This window comes from Acaromyces ingoldii (assembly GCF_003144295.1).
Source record: "Acaromyces ingoldii strain MCA 4198 unplaced genomic scaffold FA10scaffold_3, whole genome shotgun sequence".
In the NCBI taxonomy this organism is placed as follows: Eukaryota; Fungi; Basidiomycota; class Exobasidiomycetes; order Exobasidiales; family Cryptobasidiaceae; genus Acaromyces; species Acaromyces ingoldii.
The window spans coordinates 17,927-32,752 of NW_020290249.1; the positions used below are offsets into that span (position 1 = coordinate 17,927).

Below are 14,826 nucleotides of genomic sequence, written 5' to 3' on the forward strand. Positions count from 1 at the left end.
TGCGATGTTTTGTGGTTTTGGCCTGCCGCGTCACTGTGTATTACTCCGTCACGAGTGAAAACTGGCTCCCGTGGTGGAGTCCATTACTTCCACCGAAGCAGCAGAAGCAATCAAGAAGGGGACGTCAACAACCAAACTCTAAATTTCACGTTTTGCACCACTCGCTACTCGATTTCCGCCTTGATGAGCCAAGAGGAGGAATGGGGAATAAGACGCAGAGCGCCCGACGAGCGAGGCGTTGTTAGTGTCAAGTTAACACGCGGTTCTAAGGCAGAGGCGCACTTTTCGAGCCAAAAATAGGAAAGAAAGTAAAAATTCGAGAGGTGAGAAACCGGTGGCGGCGTTTGACTTAAGCAAGCGTCTTTACTCGGGAATGGAGAGAGGTAGCGAACCGATCTTCTCTTTCCGTTACAGACGCTGCGTCCTCCCCTTTCCATCATATCCTCCAAGAAGATGACTGCTGCGAATGACACGTCGAGGCGCACGCTGCTTCGCGGTGTGCTCGCCATCCTGACAGAGGCGCCTCGGGGTGCCCAAGCAACATCGACGTCTGCTTCCACAGCGGAGCGATACACCACACGATCGCAGAAGAGCAACATTTTGATCGGTACAGACGGTACCATTGAAGAGATCAAAGACGTCGGTGAACATGCTGTCAACATTGACGCTTCCAACAACGACGACATCGACGTCCTCGACTGCGACGGTCTGCTTGCTATTCCAGGCTTCGTAGACACACACCGACATGTGAGTGCCTGATGCTTGATGACATTCGAACGCCAGTCACAAATCTTCTCGATGCTTTTCAGCTTTGGCAGTCGCTCTTCAAGACCTTGCCTGCAGACATGACGCTGTTTCAGTTCCTGGCCGATCTCAACATCGTGGCCGCCTCTCTATTCACTCCTCAAGACGCCTACGTTGCCCAGTTGTGCGGAGCGATGGAGGCGATCAATGCTGGTGTGACTACCGTCCTCGACCACTACCATCTCGCCAACTCTGCTGCCCACGTACAAAGCGGGCTCACCGCTACCCAGCATTCGGGTCTGCGCTCGATCTTTGCCATGGGAACCAATCAGATCGCAGAGTTTCCTCTGGCCAAAAAGAGAGCGACTGGCATCACGGCGTGTGCAGATGCTTCCAACAAAGAGCTTATCTTTGGAGATGCCGGGTGGCAGCAGCCTCTTTTCGAAAAGCTTGCCGCTGACTCGCGGAAACCGTCCGGCTTGGTAACGCTCGGCCTGGCGCTGGACCGCTGGAAAAAGATGCCACAAGAGGAGTTGCAAAGCTTTGTTTCCATCGCTCGTAGCCATGGAGTTGGACCGATGACGTTGCACCTTAGCAATGGCGTCCTCAATGGCCAGACGGACGAACCACTGATCACCTCGAGCCTCAGCACGATCTTGGGGCCTGACCTCTTGCTATCGCACGCCAATCTGCTTACCGACAGGGAGCTGGTGACGGCGGCCCACGCTGGCGTAAGGCTGAGTGCGACTCCCGAAACGGAACATCGTCTCAACATGGGCTCTTCGATCGTAGAGAGGGCCGACTGTCATGGCTGTCTTGCAGCTTTGGGAAGCGACACGACTGCCGTGGTCGAAGGTGGTATGTTTGGCATTCTGCGCGCCTCTGTGGCCGAACTTCGACGGAGTCGCAATGAGTCAATGGCCGCACGAGGCCAGTTCCCTAGCAAAGGCACGCCTTCTGTTCAAAGTGCCTTTTTGCGAGGGACTATTGGTGGTGCTGAAGTGCTGGGAAAGAACAAAGGCACCGAGAGAATCGGCCTCTTGGAAGAAAAGGCACGGGCAGACATCGTTCTGCTCGATGGCAGGTCTTACAACATGCTCGGTGCCTTGTGGAACGGCAGAGATGCCGTTGCCGCCGTCGTTGGTCAAGCCAGCATCGCAGACGTGAAAGACGTCTTCGTAAACGGTCGACGACTCAAGCACGATGGCAAATTGGCACCGTTGTCGAGTGAAGCTCGACTTGCTTTGCGCAGCATTGCCCGGGATTTGGGTGTGGATGTCGATCCCAAAGAGCAAGACCACGACCTGCTGCGTAAAGTCGCCGAGAAGAGCGCTCATAACATCCTGGAGAGAGCAAAGCACATCGATTTGGAAGCTGTGCGACGGCAGGTCGGCACCTTTCTTGGTGTCAACGCGCGCCTTTGCTGATCGGAAGAGGAGCGCGCCAAATAATGTTTTTACTTCTACTCTTGGGATCTTTCATTGTTTTCGTTGCACGTTCTATCGTATCTCTGGTTCTATCGTATGCCTTGCGAATGTTATCTAGTGAATTACTCCCGGTCTTCGCTCGCTCGGCGAGCTGTTTTCCTAATGATTGCCGCCATCTGAGCCGTGGCCATGCTGTTACGTGGTATAGTGTGCCCGTCGTCGAACTCCCAAAGCAAAGCACTTTCCTGATCTGCAGTGGAATACAGAGCAAGCGTTTCTTCGTAGAGCGGGTCTCGGATACCAGCAAAGTGAGCGGTGGGTATTCGGATCTTTGGTGATGGATGAGAGGTCACCAGCTGAGTTTTTTCATTCAGTCTAGAGGTTGAGAGGCTGAGGCTGTTTCTTGGGGGTCGGTAGAAGCGTTTCGAGGGCCATCGAGCATTCGATCCAACTTCCGTTGGCCTTCCACCGCACATCAAGATGCCAAATTTGAAGAAGCTGTTCGAAGCATCAATTTTGTGCATCCGTGCCAGCACCGCTGCGGTGAGCGCTGCGCCCTGCGAAAAGCCCATGATACCATCAAACGGCCCATTGGCATTGGCAAACTTCAAGACCCGGGAAATGGCCTCGCTGAGCCCGATACCAGTGCCAGAGTCGTAATGTGCGCGGTAAGGCCCAGGCCAGAATCTGTCGACCACTGGGCAGGGGCGAAAAAGGGGGTCAGCAGGCTGTGACCGAGTCTACAAGACCAAGCTTGGGAGATGCTCACTTGGGTACGGCTCGCATTCCCATTCACCATCTAGAAAGTAGAAAGTCATCTGTTGAGACAGCTCCTCTCGTAGTGACACTGAAGAAAACATGCAAAAGGCGTCAATAACAGCATTTTCAGCGGTCTTTACTTGTGAATCACCTGTCTGCGATCTGAATATGTCTGCAGAAGTACCTCGCCCATGTAGGCAGAGGATCCGCAGCTTGGTCGACGTGTGTTGTCTGCAGTACGAGGTTGTGAAATCCATACCAAAGAGACACTGGAAGGCGTTGCTCTTCGAATGGAAGAAAGCTCACGATGTCTACTGACTACTTGTATGCAAAAAGTTCAGACCCTGATTGACGTCTGGTCATTACTCTTTGTTCAGGAAGAATGATTGGCCATAGCATGCGGTAAGTCTGCATCCTCTGACCCACGGAGTAAAAGTGTCTGTTTAAAAAGCCCTCGTTCTTTGAATCAGAAGTATATAAAAGCTTCGTTTAGTCTAAATTGGGTCGCGCACTATCCTTCACTGCAGACAAAGTCAAACAGACAGCTTCATGGATCTCATTCTGTCGCAACCTGCCCTTTCCACCCGCCTCGCGGCCGTTGTGGCAAGTGGGACGTTCTTTGGTCGGTATTTGCAGGAGTAGACTCCGTATGTTCCGGAAAGCGCTGACACAATTGTATCACGATGATCCAGGCTTGACGGTTTCGACGTCGACATGCATCATTCCGGTTCTCCTAGACAAGCAGCTAGGCCTTGCCGCAAAGGACAGATTGGGCTGTTGGATCCGTCAGTTTGATTTGTGAGAATTTGCTTGCTCGATGAGGGAGAGCGAGCGCTGCATGCTCACCGAAGATGCCTCTATGTAGCTGCGCTCGTCGTTGGACGCCCATCTCTTCATCAAGTATGGTCATGTCGTTGGCGTCGCTGTACCTTACTCCTCGAGGGGCAACGAACGCCAATCGGAGTCTCTTGTGGCTCAACTTCGCCTCGTTCTTTGGTCAATTCCTCTTGACATTTGCTTTCATCTTCCCAGTCAAGGACAGATTGAAGGCGCAACAAAAGAAGGGCGAGCCTTACAATGACGTCGAAATCCGCCAGAACATCACTGCCTGGGAGCGCCTGCACAAGTTGAGGATCCTGGGCAGTGCCGTTGCCTTTGGAGCAAGCTTGGTGGAGCTCGTTGGTTTTGTTCGCCAGTAATCTCGTGGACCAATCTTCAGCTTTACGCGAGATGTTGGCTGTCGCTTGGTGTCAGGACCGAGTAGCAACGCCAACGAGACACCCAATGATTAAAAGTTTGATCGTAATCGATAAGATCTACCTTGCTCTCGGTGTTACCAGCGCAACGCCCTTGAGCCACCATACAATGAGAGAAAATTACTGCACGTTACGACTAACAAGGACGTTCAGCATGCTTGCTCGGCACGCTGTCAAACGTGTCTCGCCTAGGCAAGGTCACACAGCCGCATCGAGGCTCGTGTACTCGAGGAAGAAGTCAGGAACGTGTATATTACAACTCAGAAACCGATGGCTCGATAGTATACCATTGTTTGAGGGTGATCAGACAGAACTAAGCTATCACATAGGACCGATCCCGGCTTTGGCCATAGGAAGTCGGAAGGAAGAGATACAGGTCAGACTACCAGGGGAGCTGGTGTGATTGCTCAGAGACCGGCCTTCTCGGCGACAAGATCCGTCTTGCTTTTGTGCCCGTTTGCCTCTGCATTGCGCGTCGGTGTGCCCATACCGATGGGAATGGGCTTCGAATGCTCCACGAATTGATAGTGGTGGCCAGTCATCTTCAAGATCCATGCATCGACACAATTGTGGTTTTGCGGGTCGGTTCTGGAGTCATGGAACGGTGTCCGTCAGCTTCTTGGACATTCGCGTGGGCACACAGCTTCTTTGCGTAGCTCACCCATATTGGTCGTAAGGGAAACCCAGCGAGAAAGGAACGATTCCTTCCAATGTTCGAATGGCGTCTGGTGGCAAGCTGAGGATGAGGGACTGCGGAAGAAGTGACATATCTGTGAGCTCGGTTGAGCTGCCGTTGTCAGGCTCAAACTTACCCCGACATTGGTGCGCATCTGTTCAACCGTCCGGCATCCCAGGATTGGAAACACGTAGGGATACTTTTGCAAGTGGTAGGCGACGGCCACTTGACCGAGGGAACTGGCTCCTAGCTCGCTAGCCATGCTTTCCAATGCTCCGCTAACGGCGAGTTCTTGATCCGACTGCTTGGCGTCGCCCCAGAATTTACGCAGGTCCAACCCTGCAGCTTGCCGCTCTTTGATTTCTTGCTTGGTCTTGAACTTGCCCTGGCCCAGTACCCCGTACGGCATCAAGGCCATGCCTTCCGAGCGGCACATTGGGATGATCTCTCGTTCGAGATCGCGGCGTAGTAGAGACCATTCGCCTTGATATGCAACAAACGATGCAAGTCCATGATTGCGTGCATACTCGTTTGCTTTGCTGACGATCCAAGCTGAGGGAACACACCGCCCGTCAGCGATCACATGGCCAAACGGTTCCCCCTTTCTCCTACCGACCTGGTGTGTCGGATATTCCAATGTAGTTGACCCTGCCCGAGCGCACCTCGTCGTTGAGAGAATGCATCAACTCTGGGATTGAGGTCGTGTAGTCGAAAAAGTGTACGAAGAGAAGGTCGAGGTAGCTTCGGGACATTGCAGTCAGCTGTGTGCCCTCGTCTGATAGCGGTGGAGTGGACCTGCAGCACAGCATCCTACTCACTCCGTCTGGAGCTTTTCGAGGCTCTTCTTGACGCTCAAACGGAGGCTCTTGATGCTATTGCCCGCATAGTTGGCGCGAATTGGTGATTCTTCGCGGTCGAATTTGAAACTCATCGAAAACTTCGACGAGAGCACAATCTGGTCGCGATTGCCACGCTCTACTAGCCATTCCCCCAGGACCTGCTCGGCAGTACCAGCCTGATAACCATTGGCCGTGTCAACAAAGTTGCCGCCCTGAGAAAAATATTCGTCCAGTATGGCGAACGATTGGTCCTTGGCTAAGGCTGAAGCGCCCATGTTGCGGGCCCATGCTTGACCAAAGTTTAGCTACAAAGGATTCATCACAGTGTCATGAGAGGGTGCTCTTTGAATCATGGCTAGGACTCGGTGCTCACTGTACCGAGAGCGATGGGCGACACACGAACTTGGAAATGACAGACAAAAGGGACGCGTGAGCTTTCAGTGACAAGAGACACTGGAGACACCCACCACCGGCATTTGGAGCCAGGATCCTATACCTAGCCAGCTCCGATGGAAGTGGCTGAGCTGACATGCTGTCAATGGAATCTCTGCCTACCGTCAGTGCTGGGCTGGGACGAGAGTAGACAGCATTTATACTTTGACAAGAAGTGTGGCTTACTCGGTGTCCCCACGGAGTAAGGGCAGAGAAAGCGCAGGGGAGCATATAATGGCCGTACTCAGAAGCTTACTAGCATGATTTTGGTCCTGCATGCCAGCCGAAGCTCGGACGCAACGTACTGTACGGTACCTGACGCGCTAGGTTCATTAATTAATTACTCTGGCCTTTGCCAGAACAGATCTTTTTAAATACGCACAGTGTTGGCTTGAAGTGCAGGGAAGTGACGCCCTCGGTTTCAGCCAAAGCCATGACGAACAAACCCTCATCTCTTCGGATCATCATCTGTGGCGCCGGTATTGCTGGGCTGGCTGCAGCGGCAGCACTGGCGACTCACCATCAAGTCATCGTTCTAGAGCGTAAGGAGGAATTGACGGAAGTCTCATACGCAATCAACTTGAAGCCAAATGCAGCGCACGCCGCCTATGGAGTAGTAGGCTTGGATCCTTCCAAAGTCCGCGGACTTCCCTGTCGAGAGATCATCGAGCGCGATGCCGCGAATGGCGACATAAAGATGCATAAGCCGGTTGATGCACCTGCCGATTTTGGTGGCCCTTGGTACTTCTGTCAGCGGACCGAATTGCATGCTGAGCTGTTGGCGACGGCGAAAGCACGTGGTGCAAAAGTCATCCTAGGGACCGAGATCGAAGACGTTAATGCTACTCACGGCGTGGTCTTGATCAAGGGAGGCGATGCAATGGTCGCGGACATGGTCTTGAGTGAGTACAGCCTATATCCAGTCCTTCGGCGGCACAGCCGAATGCATACTGATCTTTGCATGAGGGCTGTCTCTAAGTTGCCGACGGGATTTCCTCACGTCTCCGCAAAAGGGTTCTCCAACAGGAAACCGACTACCGCTGGGACTCGGATCAGGTCGCTTTTCGTGCCTTTGTCCCAGCAGAGCGCTTCCGAGACCAACCAGAACTCAAATGGCTTGCCGAACAAAAGTCGGGAGGGTTGTACGTTTGGGCAGCCCAAAAACAGCGAGTGGTGGGTGACCGCCATATCGTCGGCAGCGCGCTATTGACGCTTATCGCTGATGGGTCTCTACTTCCCTGCAGGTTGTCTACCCTTGTCCGGACTATGTGAATCTTGTCGCTATCGTCGACAAGGCCCATCTTCAGCGCCAGAGCGGAGGCAGTGACCTCGGTAGAGAGTCAAATACGGAGACGGCAGACGCCATGCGCTCTCAATTTGCTGATTTTGATAGCACGGTAAAAAAGCTGCTGGACAAGGTCCCGCATGCCTCGTTATGGCCGCTTTTCGACGTTAGCTGCCTGCCGTACTACGAGCGGGAACGTGCCCTTCTCATTGGTGATGCAGCACATGCGACGCTTCCTCGTAAGTCAATCGTGGGAGGCCTCTCCCCTCTTCCTTCCGCACTGGCTGAAGGTTTTCGCATTTCAAAGATCAAGGACAAGGCGCTTCCCTTGCCTTTGAAGACGCCGAGGGCCTTGCCTATCTGTTTTGTAACGGCAGCGTGACGCCCCACGACGTATCGCGCGTCCTCAAAAAATTCACAGAGCTTCGCAGAGCGCGAGTCCACATGATTCAGCACTTTAGTCGAGTCATGGCCAAGCCTGCCAGCTACGAGAAAGGCGAGAAACTGGACGCTCTTAGGTTTGCGGCGCAAACCCTCACTTTCAAGAGCATCGCCGAGCTCGAGACAAGCACGGCGCCACACGACTAATACATTTATATACTATGCCACGTGGCGACAGTACCTGTTGGCCAGAGTAACTTGTTTGTGAGAGCAGAGTAAGACCTTCGATTGGAGTGGTGATGCCTTATATATGGTGCGACGTGTTTTCTTCAATGACGATCCTTGCCCGTCACAAAATTCACAAATTTGCGATGACGGTACTCAACTACGGTGGGTTCAATGGGTTTTGCACTAACACGGCACACGCAACAGCCGGCTGACTTTCCTTTCACGTGTGTTTGATAGTGCTATTCAAGTTTGCTCCTCATGCCACGGAAGCCGATCGCCAGCGCTTCCGAGAGGAGAATGAAGGACTGGGTGTGACGCTTCGCTCGATAGGCGTAGAGTCCGTTCAGTGCAAGCCTATCCTGCCAGGCCCACCCTCCTTCATCACCAAGGGCTTCGACGTAGCTAGCGTTACCGTTCTGCGTGACTTGGATGCTCTCACTGCCTTTCGCGAGGCCAGTGCCCATCGAGAGATTGTAGAAAAGCACAAGCCTCTTTTGGAAGGTCGGGTACCAACGAGCCGCAACGAAGAAATTCTTCAAATGCGCTGACACCGTCTTGCTACCACTCGAAAACAGATCTTTGTGCGACCCAAATCGAATATTAGCTCTGGTAGCTCTTCTCACAACAGATCGGAGATCGAAGACTTTCCGGCCTCGACTCTCGTCCGCGGATTGATGTGACGTTCAGGACTGCAGTCACGCATTAATTTCAATCCAATTGGTCCGCGTTTGAAGGCACTACTGCCATACAAGACCTGCCGCTCCCTCTTCCTCACTGCACCTTTTCCGGAGGGTGATCGATCGCGTCCGGATTCTCGATGATGTAGTCTTTCAGCTTCGAAAGCTGCCAAGGAGAGGCCGCGCCTTCCAGCAGAGGCGCATTGTCCGTCGCTTCGAAATCCCACTTGCCAGTGATTGTATAGTAAACGTAGCCCAGCCACGCATACTCCAGGTACCTTGGCTTGCCAAGCTCTTCACGAGTACGAACAAACTCCACATGGCAGTCGTCTGCGCTGCCCAGAGACTTGACTGGCTTGGCTTTATCGGCCGATCCTTCTCTGACCTCGGCGACAAGCTTGGAAATGTCGTTGAGACTGAGCTGTTCGCTCGCAATATGGACAATCCCGCTGCGATTTCTGTCGCGCAATGCTTCAATCGAGAATCTTGCAGCATCCTCTCGGCTGGTGAGCTTCCAGACTTCGTCTCCGGTCCCAAACGTCTCGAAGTGGCCTTTCTCGGCTTTCCAGATGCCGAACCACCAGAGGACGTCGAAAAAGACGCCAGACACGACAAAGAGCACCTTGAGGTTTGGAATGAACTCCGTCTGCGCAAGGATGCTGACGTAGGCGTCATAAGGCTCGTGATCACCGAGCTTGATCTTGGTGACGTCGTAGTTCCACGAAGCTAGGATCATCTGCTTGACTCCCCTCCGCTCGGCGACTCTCATGAGCAGGAGCTGGGCGTCGAGCGCCAGGTTTGGAACCCCTCTGTATGCGCAAACGATGGAATCGACGTCTTTGCAGGCAGCGTCCAGGCCATCTACGTCGTACGCATTGCAGTCGACAAGCTCCAGACGGTTGCTCGAGCCCTCGCTGCTTCCCAAGTGCGATATCTTGGACGTGTCTCGGGCCAAAGCACGAACATGGGTGAATGGTGAAGACGCCTTGAGTGCCTCCCGCACCAGCTCGGTGCCAATGTTGCCGGTGGCCCCAACAACGAGGAGTCGACGTGTGGGCCCTTCGCTCATGTCGCTGTCGATGTCAAAGAGGTGGCTAGAATAGTGGTGTGTGTGGCAGGACGCAACCTCGAGACCTCACCCCTTTTGTAACATTCGCCAAGACCCGGAAAGACACCGAGCTTCCATGAAAAAAAAAAAGTGTTCTTGTTACCCTGATCGAACTTCTCGGACATGCCCGCGGCGCAATCCGCGGCAGGCTAGTGGGGAGAGCACGGACCACGCGACTCAGCACCAGACCACTGCACCGAAAGATTCGGTCATCGATGTGGAGAAGCAAGGTCCCGCGCTTACTTTCGCGCGGGCGGAAAGAACGTCATCATGCCAAGACTGTCGTTCTGTTTGTGCTTCCAGCAATCCTAAGATCATAGTGTGATTCTGATTGTGATTCCAACATTCTATTTCATTGATCTATGTGGTAGGGGCAAAAAAAATGCTTTTTTGTGCGAGTAACGAGATCTACTCGGGTTTTCTGTCGCTTCGCTATGCGCTGGCGCGCTTCGACGCCGCGCGAAGCCGTGGTCCGTAGTAGTACAAGACAAAAGGCAGTGGAAGCATGAGCAGACCGATACCACCCAAGAGACTGCAGCCGCCTTGGATGGTCAGCTTGTTGAACATGGCAGTCGAGAAGAGGGGAAAGGCACCTCCGACACCCGCCCTCATGACGTCGTTGCTCGCGAAAACCGAGGCCATGTACCGGGGGTAGTTTTCAGCGAGGTAGTTGAGGATCCCCTGGAATAGAAGATAGATGGAGAGGGCGAAAAGCGAAGAGGCCAGGACGGGAGAGATCCAGTGTATGGATTCGAAGCTTGTCCAACCGAACCAGAACATGCACACCGGCAGCGCGATGCCTCCCAGCATCACGGGCAGCATTCGATATTCTGGCTTCCAGGTGCCCTCGGCATATTTGGGCGTGACGAACTTGTTGTTGAAGACGCAGTAGCCGCCCAGGGTCAGCGCACCGCCGATGAGGATGCCGATGTAAGCAAGACCAGTCTGTGCGCCGTTGAAGTGATGCCTGCCCTCAAAGACCAGAGGGAAGGCTTCAAAGAAGCAGTACAGGACACCGTAAACGAGGGCGATGTACAGATTGTTGAAGAGCACCACTGGTTCCAGCAGGGTGAGCTCAAACGGCCGCACGAGCGTGTTGAAGGCGAGCTCCGAAGGGTGAATGGATCGATCGTGCAAGTCGCCTTCGGACAGAAGCTGTGCGTTTCCTGTCACTTTGCGTAGGCGGGCTGCCCGTCGAGAGAGGATGGTTGCCCCACTTGTCTCGGGCAGAAGGAAGAAAATAAAGATCCAGACGGCGGCCGAGGCCCAAAACAGAGGCCAGATAGACCATCTCCAACCCTTTGCATCGACAGCAAAGCCTCCGACGAGGGGGCCCACAACGGGGCCGGCGGCTGCCGAGTACCCCCAACATCCCAGCGCGTTGGCAAAGCCGCCTCCGTAGCCCCAGATGTCGCCGATTGTAGCTCCACCCGTCGCCAGGACGGGACTACCGACGAATCCGGCCAAGAAGCGCAGGACGAGGAAGCCAGCCACACTATCGGTGAGCACCGTCGGGATCTGGAGTAGCACAAAAATGCCAAGGCTGACGATGTAGGGCCAGTTTCGCCCAATGAAGGACACCTCCGTGATTGGCGAAAGGAGCAGTGGTCCAAGCCCATAGCCCCAAACGAAGAGGGAAATACCCAGCGCGGCCACCACGTCGGTAGTCTGACGGTCGTGGGCAAAGTCGGGGATGGCGGGCGCAAAGATGCTGGATCCCATGTAGATGGCCGTCGTCATAATGCAGACGGTGAATGTCACAAAGACCTTGTACGTTGTCGACCAGTTCAGAGGATTTTCCGCATCATTTTCTCCGCGCCAGGTCACGGTGACGTCGCGGACGGCCTCTTTGGAATGGGGTGCTTCGGCTTCGGAATCGGCCGTGTCTGTCTTTTCCGCTGCCGACGACTCGTTGGACTCGACGTCCAGAAAGGTTTCCTTGAAACCCGGCTCGTTTTCCAAGTGACCAAAGCAGCGACCGCGAGACAAAAAGCGTATGATCTGCCCAAAGGCAGTCTCATGGAAGATGCTGTAGTGATGGACAGGCATGGTGGTGCTGGCGGTACTGTTGTTGAAGGGAAAAGGAAGGAAAAGAAAGGGCCATGGGCCTTTATCATCATTGCTTGCTTCAAAACTTCGGAGGCCATGATGGAGTAAAGCGAGTAAACCAACGGGTCGAACCAGCAAACGCGCGGGCGTGTCCTCGGCCTCCACGGGCACCCCACGGAGAGATATGATTTCTAATTTATTTTCTTAGTTTCACTTTGAATGTTTATTATTAATACATCATCACGTCCCGCTCAGGCTTGCGACTAAGCCTCAACTTGCGACAAGACAAGAGAAAGATAGGAGCAAGTGAAATGAGATTGATATTAACTTGGCCGCTGTTGATCCGGCAAACAGATTACGAGACACTTTCACTTCTTTGCACCAGTCATAATGTCTAATCTGGTCCTTACTTTGCCACTTGGTCGTCGAAGGAGAAGCCCGGCTTGTCAAAGAGCCCGTAGTAGCGTTCGACGAATGTGCCCACCTTGGCCGCCGCCAAGAAGTCGGTAGCAAACTTCCACAACTGGTCGTCGTACTCCCAAGCGGTAAAGGGAATGCTGCCAAAGGTCCCATTGCCAATGGCAGCGTTGACGCCATGAAAAGCTTGGCCCATGCTCTCTAGCGAAGGCTTGATGGGCCCCCATTCCGTAGCGTTGGAGGTCCAACCGAATCGGGTGACGTGGATCTTGGTCTTTGGGCACAACTTTCGAAGGTTGGTGATCCGGCCAACCATCCACTCGGTGACGTTGCTGGGTCCGGGAGGGTCGTACTCGTACCAAGGGTCCAAGCTGATTCCAAGAAAGTCGAGGTCGCACATGGCCACCGCGAGAGAAGCATCCACGGGTTCGTTGATGGTCGAACGGCCCTTGAAACCTGCCTTGGCCAAGTCTTTGACCAAGCTGTCAAACGCCACTCGAAGGTTGGCCTCCGTATCAGTACGTCGATTGATGGCTTCACCCCCAAAGAGGAAGACGTCGGTCACCTCTGGGTGCTGAGCAACTGCATCCAAGAGGGCCTTGCGTTGGAGCTCGTAGTCGGTCTTGTTGTCGGCCAGTGCGTAGTTGAGGAACAGCGTCGGCTGCACCACCACATTGTGCTTTTTCGCGGCGGCATACACGGTGCTGATGGAGCTTGGTTGGCATTCGTAGCCAAGGTACTCGAGCTCAATGGACTTGAAGCCCTCGTCGGCAATCTTGGCTACAATCGTATTGAGCTCGTCCACGCTGCGGCAGGTTGCATTTGCTGGGTTCTTTTGGTAAGGGCTGAGTGCGATACCGTGGTAGTTGTTCTTGCCCTCAGCCGCGACGGTGAAGAGGGCGAGAAAGACAGCAGCGACGCTGATGGCAGCAACGCACGAAACCTGCATCTTTGAACTGAAGTGGAAAGGTGCCGGGCCATTGGGAGCATACACAGGTCGCCTTTTTAACTCCATCTCCCCATGGACATTAGCCTGATGCACTTAGCTCTGCCCGGTGTAAAAAGTAGCGCCCTTGTTACTCCGCGATGGACCTGATTTTGAACGTATTTCTAGCCGCCAAGATGCCAAGGTAAGCCTAATTTGGCTTCTCTACCCTTCTGTCTGTTGAGCTCGCCCAGCATCCATATTCTCTCTTTTTTTAAACTTTGTCCGAAATGCCTCTTCTGGAACGCGACACGCTGGTTCTGGTAAGTCACAGGGAAATTGGCGAGAGCGAAGGCGGACAGAGGGTGCTGAATAGAACAACGGTAACACTCGCCGGATGCCACGTCCTTGCTCTAGGTGACCGCCGCCAGCTCGTACACCGGTGCCAACATCGTCCTGGCACTGTTGTCCGAAGGCTACAAAGTACGAGCAGCAGTCCGTACAGAGCCGAAAGCAGACGCTCTCAAACAACAATTGCAACGTGCTGCAGGCGATCGCATCAGCGCATTGAGCTTCACCCTCGTAGGGGACGGTGCTCTGCATGGGGCCTACGATGAGGCTTGTCGCGGGGTCAGCGGTATTATCCATGGTGCGTGTCCCCTACTCTCAATCGGCAGTCTCGTCCGGCTTACACGCCCCCCACAGTGGCGGCGCCGCTCCCCTTTCCATGTGAGAACATCGGCGAGAAGATCCTGCAAAAGGGGGTCGACATGGTTCTATCTGTGCTTGCTTCCTCCACCAAGGCTCGCACCGTCAAGCGCGTGGTGCTTACTGGGAGTGCCGACAGTCTCTTCGACTGGGGCAAAGGTCTTTTCCATGATCATACCTACAACGGCAGCGAGTGGACACCTTCCACGTGGGAAGAAGCAGAGAAAGGCCAGACCTTCTTGGACATTCTCCCTGCTGCCAAAAAGTACAGCGAAAAGGCGGCATGGGAGTATGTACAGAACAACAAGGAGGCCATTGCCTATGATCTCATCTCCATTCTTCCAACGGTGACCTTGGGCCCCTATGCCGGAGACATCCACAGCATCAAGGAGATTGGAGGCTCCGCCTTCTTTGTAGTCTACAAAGCCCAAAAGAGCCAGACGGATGACGAGATGGGACCGACCATCATCCCCCACGCAGTTGACGTGCGAGACGTTGCACTTGCCCACGTACGAGCGCTCGAAAGGGGACAAGGTGGCAAAAGGTACATTATCAGTGCTGAATGCTTCGACAATGATCAGGTGAGCGTACGGTACAGGGCTAGAGTAGATGAATGGACTTCAAATTCACCGACGCACTCGCGCAGATTCTCCACACCCTCGCCGACAAGGGTGTCTTGAAGCGAAAGGTCGAAGCAGAAAAGGTCCATGCAAGCTCAAAGGGCTATTTCCAACTCGACAGTAGCGATGGTGTACGAGACCTTCACCTCACGTACCGGAAGTTGGACGAGACCCTGATGGATACGGTCCGGCAATTTGAGCAGCTCAAAGACAAGTGAAACTTGTGTGCTAGTCCTCGAACCAAAATTCGTTAGCTGCTCCACTTTTCTTTGCTAATTGAATGATCTTTGTGCCC

At 53.9% G+C, this 14,826-nt stretch overlaps 9 protein-coding genes across 9 annotated transcripts; 4 read left to right on the forward strand and 5 right to left on the reverse strand.

The window, feature by feature from the left end:
* Window positions 1-368: 368 nt before the first annotated feature.
* Window positions 369-2,291, forward strand: FA10DRAFT_293394 (Metallo-dependent hydrolase). Its single transcript, XM_025524424.1, has 2 exons — window positions 369-747; window positions 810-2,291. The coding sequence occupies exons 1-2, from the start codon at window positions 454-456 to the stop codon at window positions 2,169-2,171; spliced, it is 1,656 nt and encodes a 551-aa protein (XP_025376946.1). The 5' UTR covers window positions 369-453; the 3' UTR covers window positions 2,172-2,291.
* Window positions 2,292-2,293: 2 nt separating this feature from the next.
* On the reverse strand, window positions 2,294-2,989 carry FA10DRAFT_285468 (hypothetical protein; the record flags this gene model as incomplete). Its single annotated transcript, XM_025524000.1, has 2 exons — window positions 2,294-2,868; window positions 2,941-2,989. 2 exons carry the CDS (start codon window positions 2,987-2,989, stop codon window positions 2,294-2,296), a joined length of 624 nt encoding a protein of 207 aa, XP_025376947.1.
* Window positions 2,990-3,451: 462 nt separating this feature from the next.
* On the forward strand, window positions 3,452-4,287 carry FA10DRAFT_266313 (hypothetical protein). The gene is made up of 3 exons (XM_025521443.1): window positions 3,452-3,552; window positions 3,623-3,728; window positions 3,796-4,287. Exons 1-3 carry the CDS (start codon window positions 3,480-3,482, stop codon window positions 4,127-4,129), a joined length of 513 nt encoding a protein of 170 aa, XP_025376948.1. The 5' UTR covers window positions 3,452-3,479; the 3' UTR covers window positions 4,130-4,287.
* A 556-nt stretch (window positions 4,288-4,843) lies between these two features.
* FA10DRAFT_271666 (Aldo/keto reductase) lies at window positions 4,844-6,232 on the reverse strand (the record flags this gene model as incomplete). The annotated part of the gene is made up of 6 exons (XM_025523110.1): window positions 4,844-4,936; window positions 4,999-5,414; window positions 5,479-5,603; window positions 5,681-6,006; window positions 6,075-6,103; window positions 6,169-6,232. The coding sequence occupies 6 exons, from the start codon at window positions 6,230-6,232 to the stop codon at window positions 4,844-4,846; spliced, it is 1,053 nt and encodes a 350-aa protein (XP_025376949.1).
* Window positions 6,233-6,566: 334 nt separating this feature from the next.
* On the forward strand, window positions 6,567-8,022 carry FA10DRAFT_301062 (FAD/NAD(P)-binding domain-containing protein; the record flags this gene model as incomplete). The annotated part of the gene is made up of 4 exons (XM_025524930.1): window positions 6,567-7,035; window positions 7,113-7,306; window positions 7,378-7,657; window positions 7,726-8,022. 4 exons carry the CDS (start codon window positions 6,567-6,569, stop codon window positions 8,004-8,006), a joined length of 1,224 nt encoding a protein of 407 aa, XP_025376950.1. The 3' UTR covers window positions 8,007-8,022.
* Window positions 8,023-8,645: 623 nt separating this feature from the next.
* Window positions 8,646-9,900, reverse strand: FA10DRAFT_96657 (NAD(P)-binding protein). The gene has a single exon (XM_025525822.1). The coding sequence runs from the start codon at window positions 9,771-9,773 to the stop codon at window positions 8,799-8,801; it is 975 nt and encodes a 324-aa protein (XP_025376951.1). The 5' UTR covers window positions 9,774-9,900; the 3' UTR covers window positions 8,646-8,798.
* Window positions 9,901-10,216: 316 nt separating this feature from the next.
* FA10DRAFT_266316 (MFS general substrate transporter) lies at window positions 10,217-11,546 on the reverse strand. Its single transcript, XM_025521444.1, has 2 exons — window positions 11,374-11,546; window positions 10,217-11,313 (listed from the first exon to the last, which is right to left on the reverse strand). Exons 1-2 carry the CDS (start codon window positions 11,532-11,534, stop codon window positions 10,245-10,247), a joined length of 1,230 nt encoding a protein of 409 aa, XP_025376952.1. The 5' UTR covers window positions 11,535-11,546; the 3' UTR covers window positions 10,217-10,244.
* A 518-nt stretch (window positions 11,547-12,064) lies between these two features.
* Window positions 12,065-13,402, reverse strand: FA10DRAFT_266317 (hypothetical protein). The gene has a single exon (XM_025521445.1). The coding sequence runs from the start codon at window positions 13,225-13,227 to the stop codon at window positions 12,268-12,270; it is 960 nt and encodes a 319-aa protein (XP_025376953.1). The 5' UTR covers window positions 13,228-13,402; the 3' UTR covers window positions 12,065-12,267.
* A 63-nt stretch (window positions 13,403-13,465) lies between these two features.
* On the forward strand, window positions 13,466-14,826 carry FA10DRAFT_266318 (NAD(P)-binding protein). The gene is made up of 4 exons (XM_025521446.1): window positions 13,466-13,526; window positions 13,621-13,852; window positions 13,909-14,492; window positions 14,558-14,826. Exons 1-4 carry the CDS (start codon window positions 13,494-13,496, stop codon window positions 14,747-14,749), a joined length of 1,041 nt encoding a protein of 346 aa, XP_025376954.1. The 5' UTR covers window positions 13,466-13,493; the 3' UTR covers window positions 14,750-14,826.

Bases quoted from the DNA above. Each gene is read 5' to 3' on its own strand.
- FA10DRAFT_293394 (XM_025524424.1), top strand. From the start codon at position 454: ATGACTGCTGCGAATGACACGTCGAGGCGCACGCTGCTTCGCGGTGTG. The intron at 748-809 runs GTGAGTGCCTGA...GATGCTTTTCAG, and splicing joins TCGTAGACACACACCGACAT to CTTTGGCAGTCGCTCTTCAA.
- FA10DRAFT_266313 (XM_025521443.1), top strand. From the start codon at position 3,480: ATGGATCTCATTCTGTCGCAACCTGCCCTTTCCACCCGCCTCGCGGCC. The intron at 3,553-3,622 runs GTCGGTATTTGC...ACGATGATCCAG, and splicing joins GGCAAGTGGGACGTTCTTTG to GCTTGACGGTTTCGACGTCG. The intron at 3,729-3,795 runs GTGAGAATTTGC...GCCTCTATGTAG, and splicing joins TGGATCCGTCAGTTTGATTT to CTGCGCTCGTCGTTGGACGC.
- FA10DRAFT_96657 (XM_025525822.1), bottom strand. From the start codon at position 9,773: ATGAGCGAAGGGCCCACACGTCGACTCCTCGTTGTTGGGGCCACCGGC.
- FA10DRAFT_266316 (XM_025521444.1), bottom strand. From the start codon at position 11,534: ATGGGATCCAGCATCTTTGCGCCCGCCATCCCCGACTTTGCCCACGAC. The intron at 11,314-11,373 runs CTGGCCCTACAT...GACGGTGCTCAC, and splicing joins GTGTCCTTCATTGGGCGAAA to CGATAGTGTGGCTGGCTTCC.
- FA10DRAFT_266317 (XM_025521445.1), bottom strand. From the start codon at position 13,227: ATGCAGGTTTCGTGCGTTGCTGCCATCAGCGTCGCTGCTGTCTTTCTC.
- FA10DRAFT_266318 (XM_025521446.1), top strand. From the start codon at position 13,494: ATGCCTCTTCTGGAACGCGACACGCTGGTTCTG. The intron at 13,853-13,908 runs GTGCGTGTCCCC...CGCCCCCCACAG, and splicing joins GGTCAGCGGTATTATCCATG to TGGCGGCGCCGCTCCCCTTT. The intron at 14,493-14,557 runs GTGAGCGTACGG...GCACTCGCGCAG, and splicing joins AATGCTTCGACAATGATCAG to ATTCTCCACACCCTCGCCGA.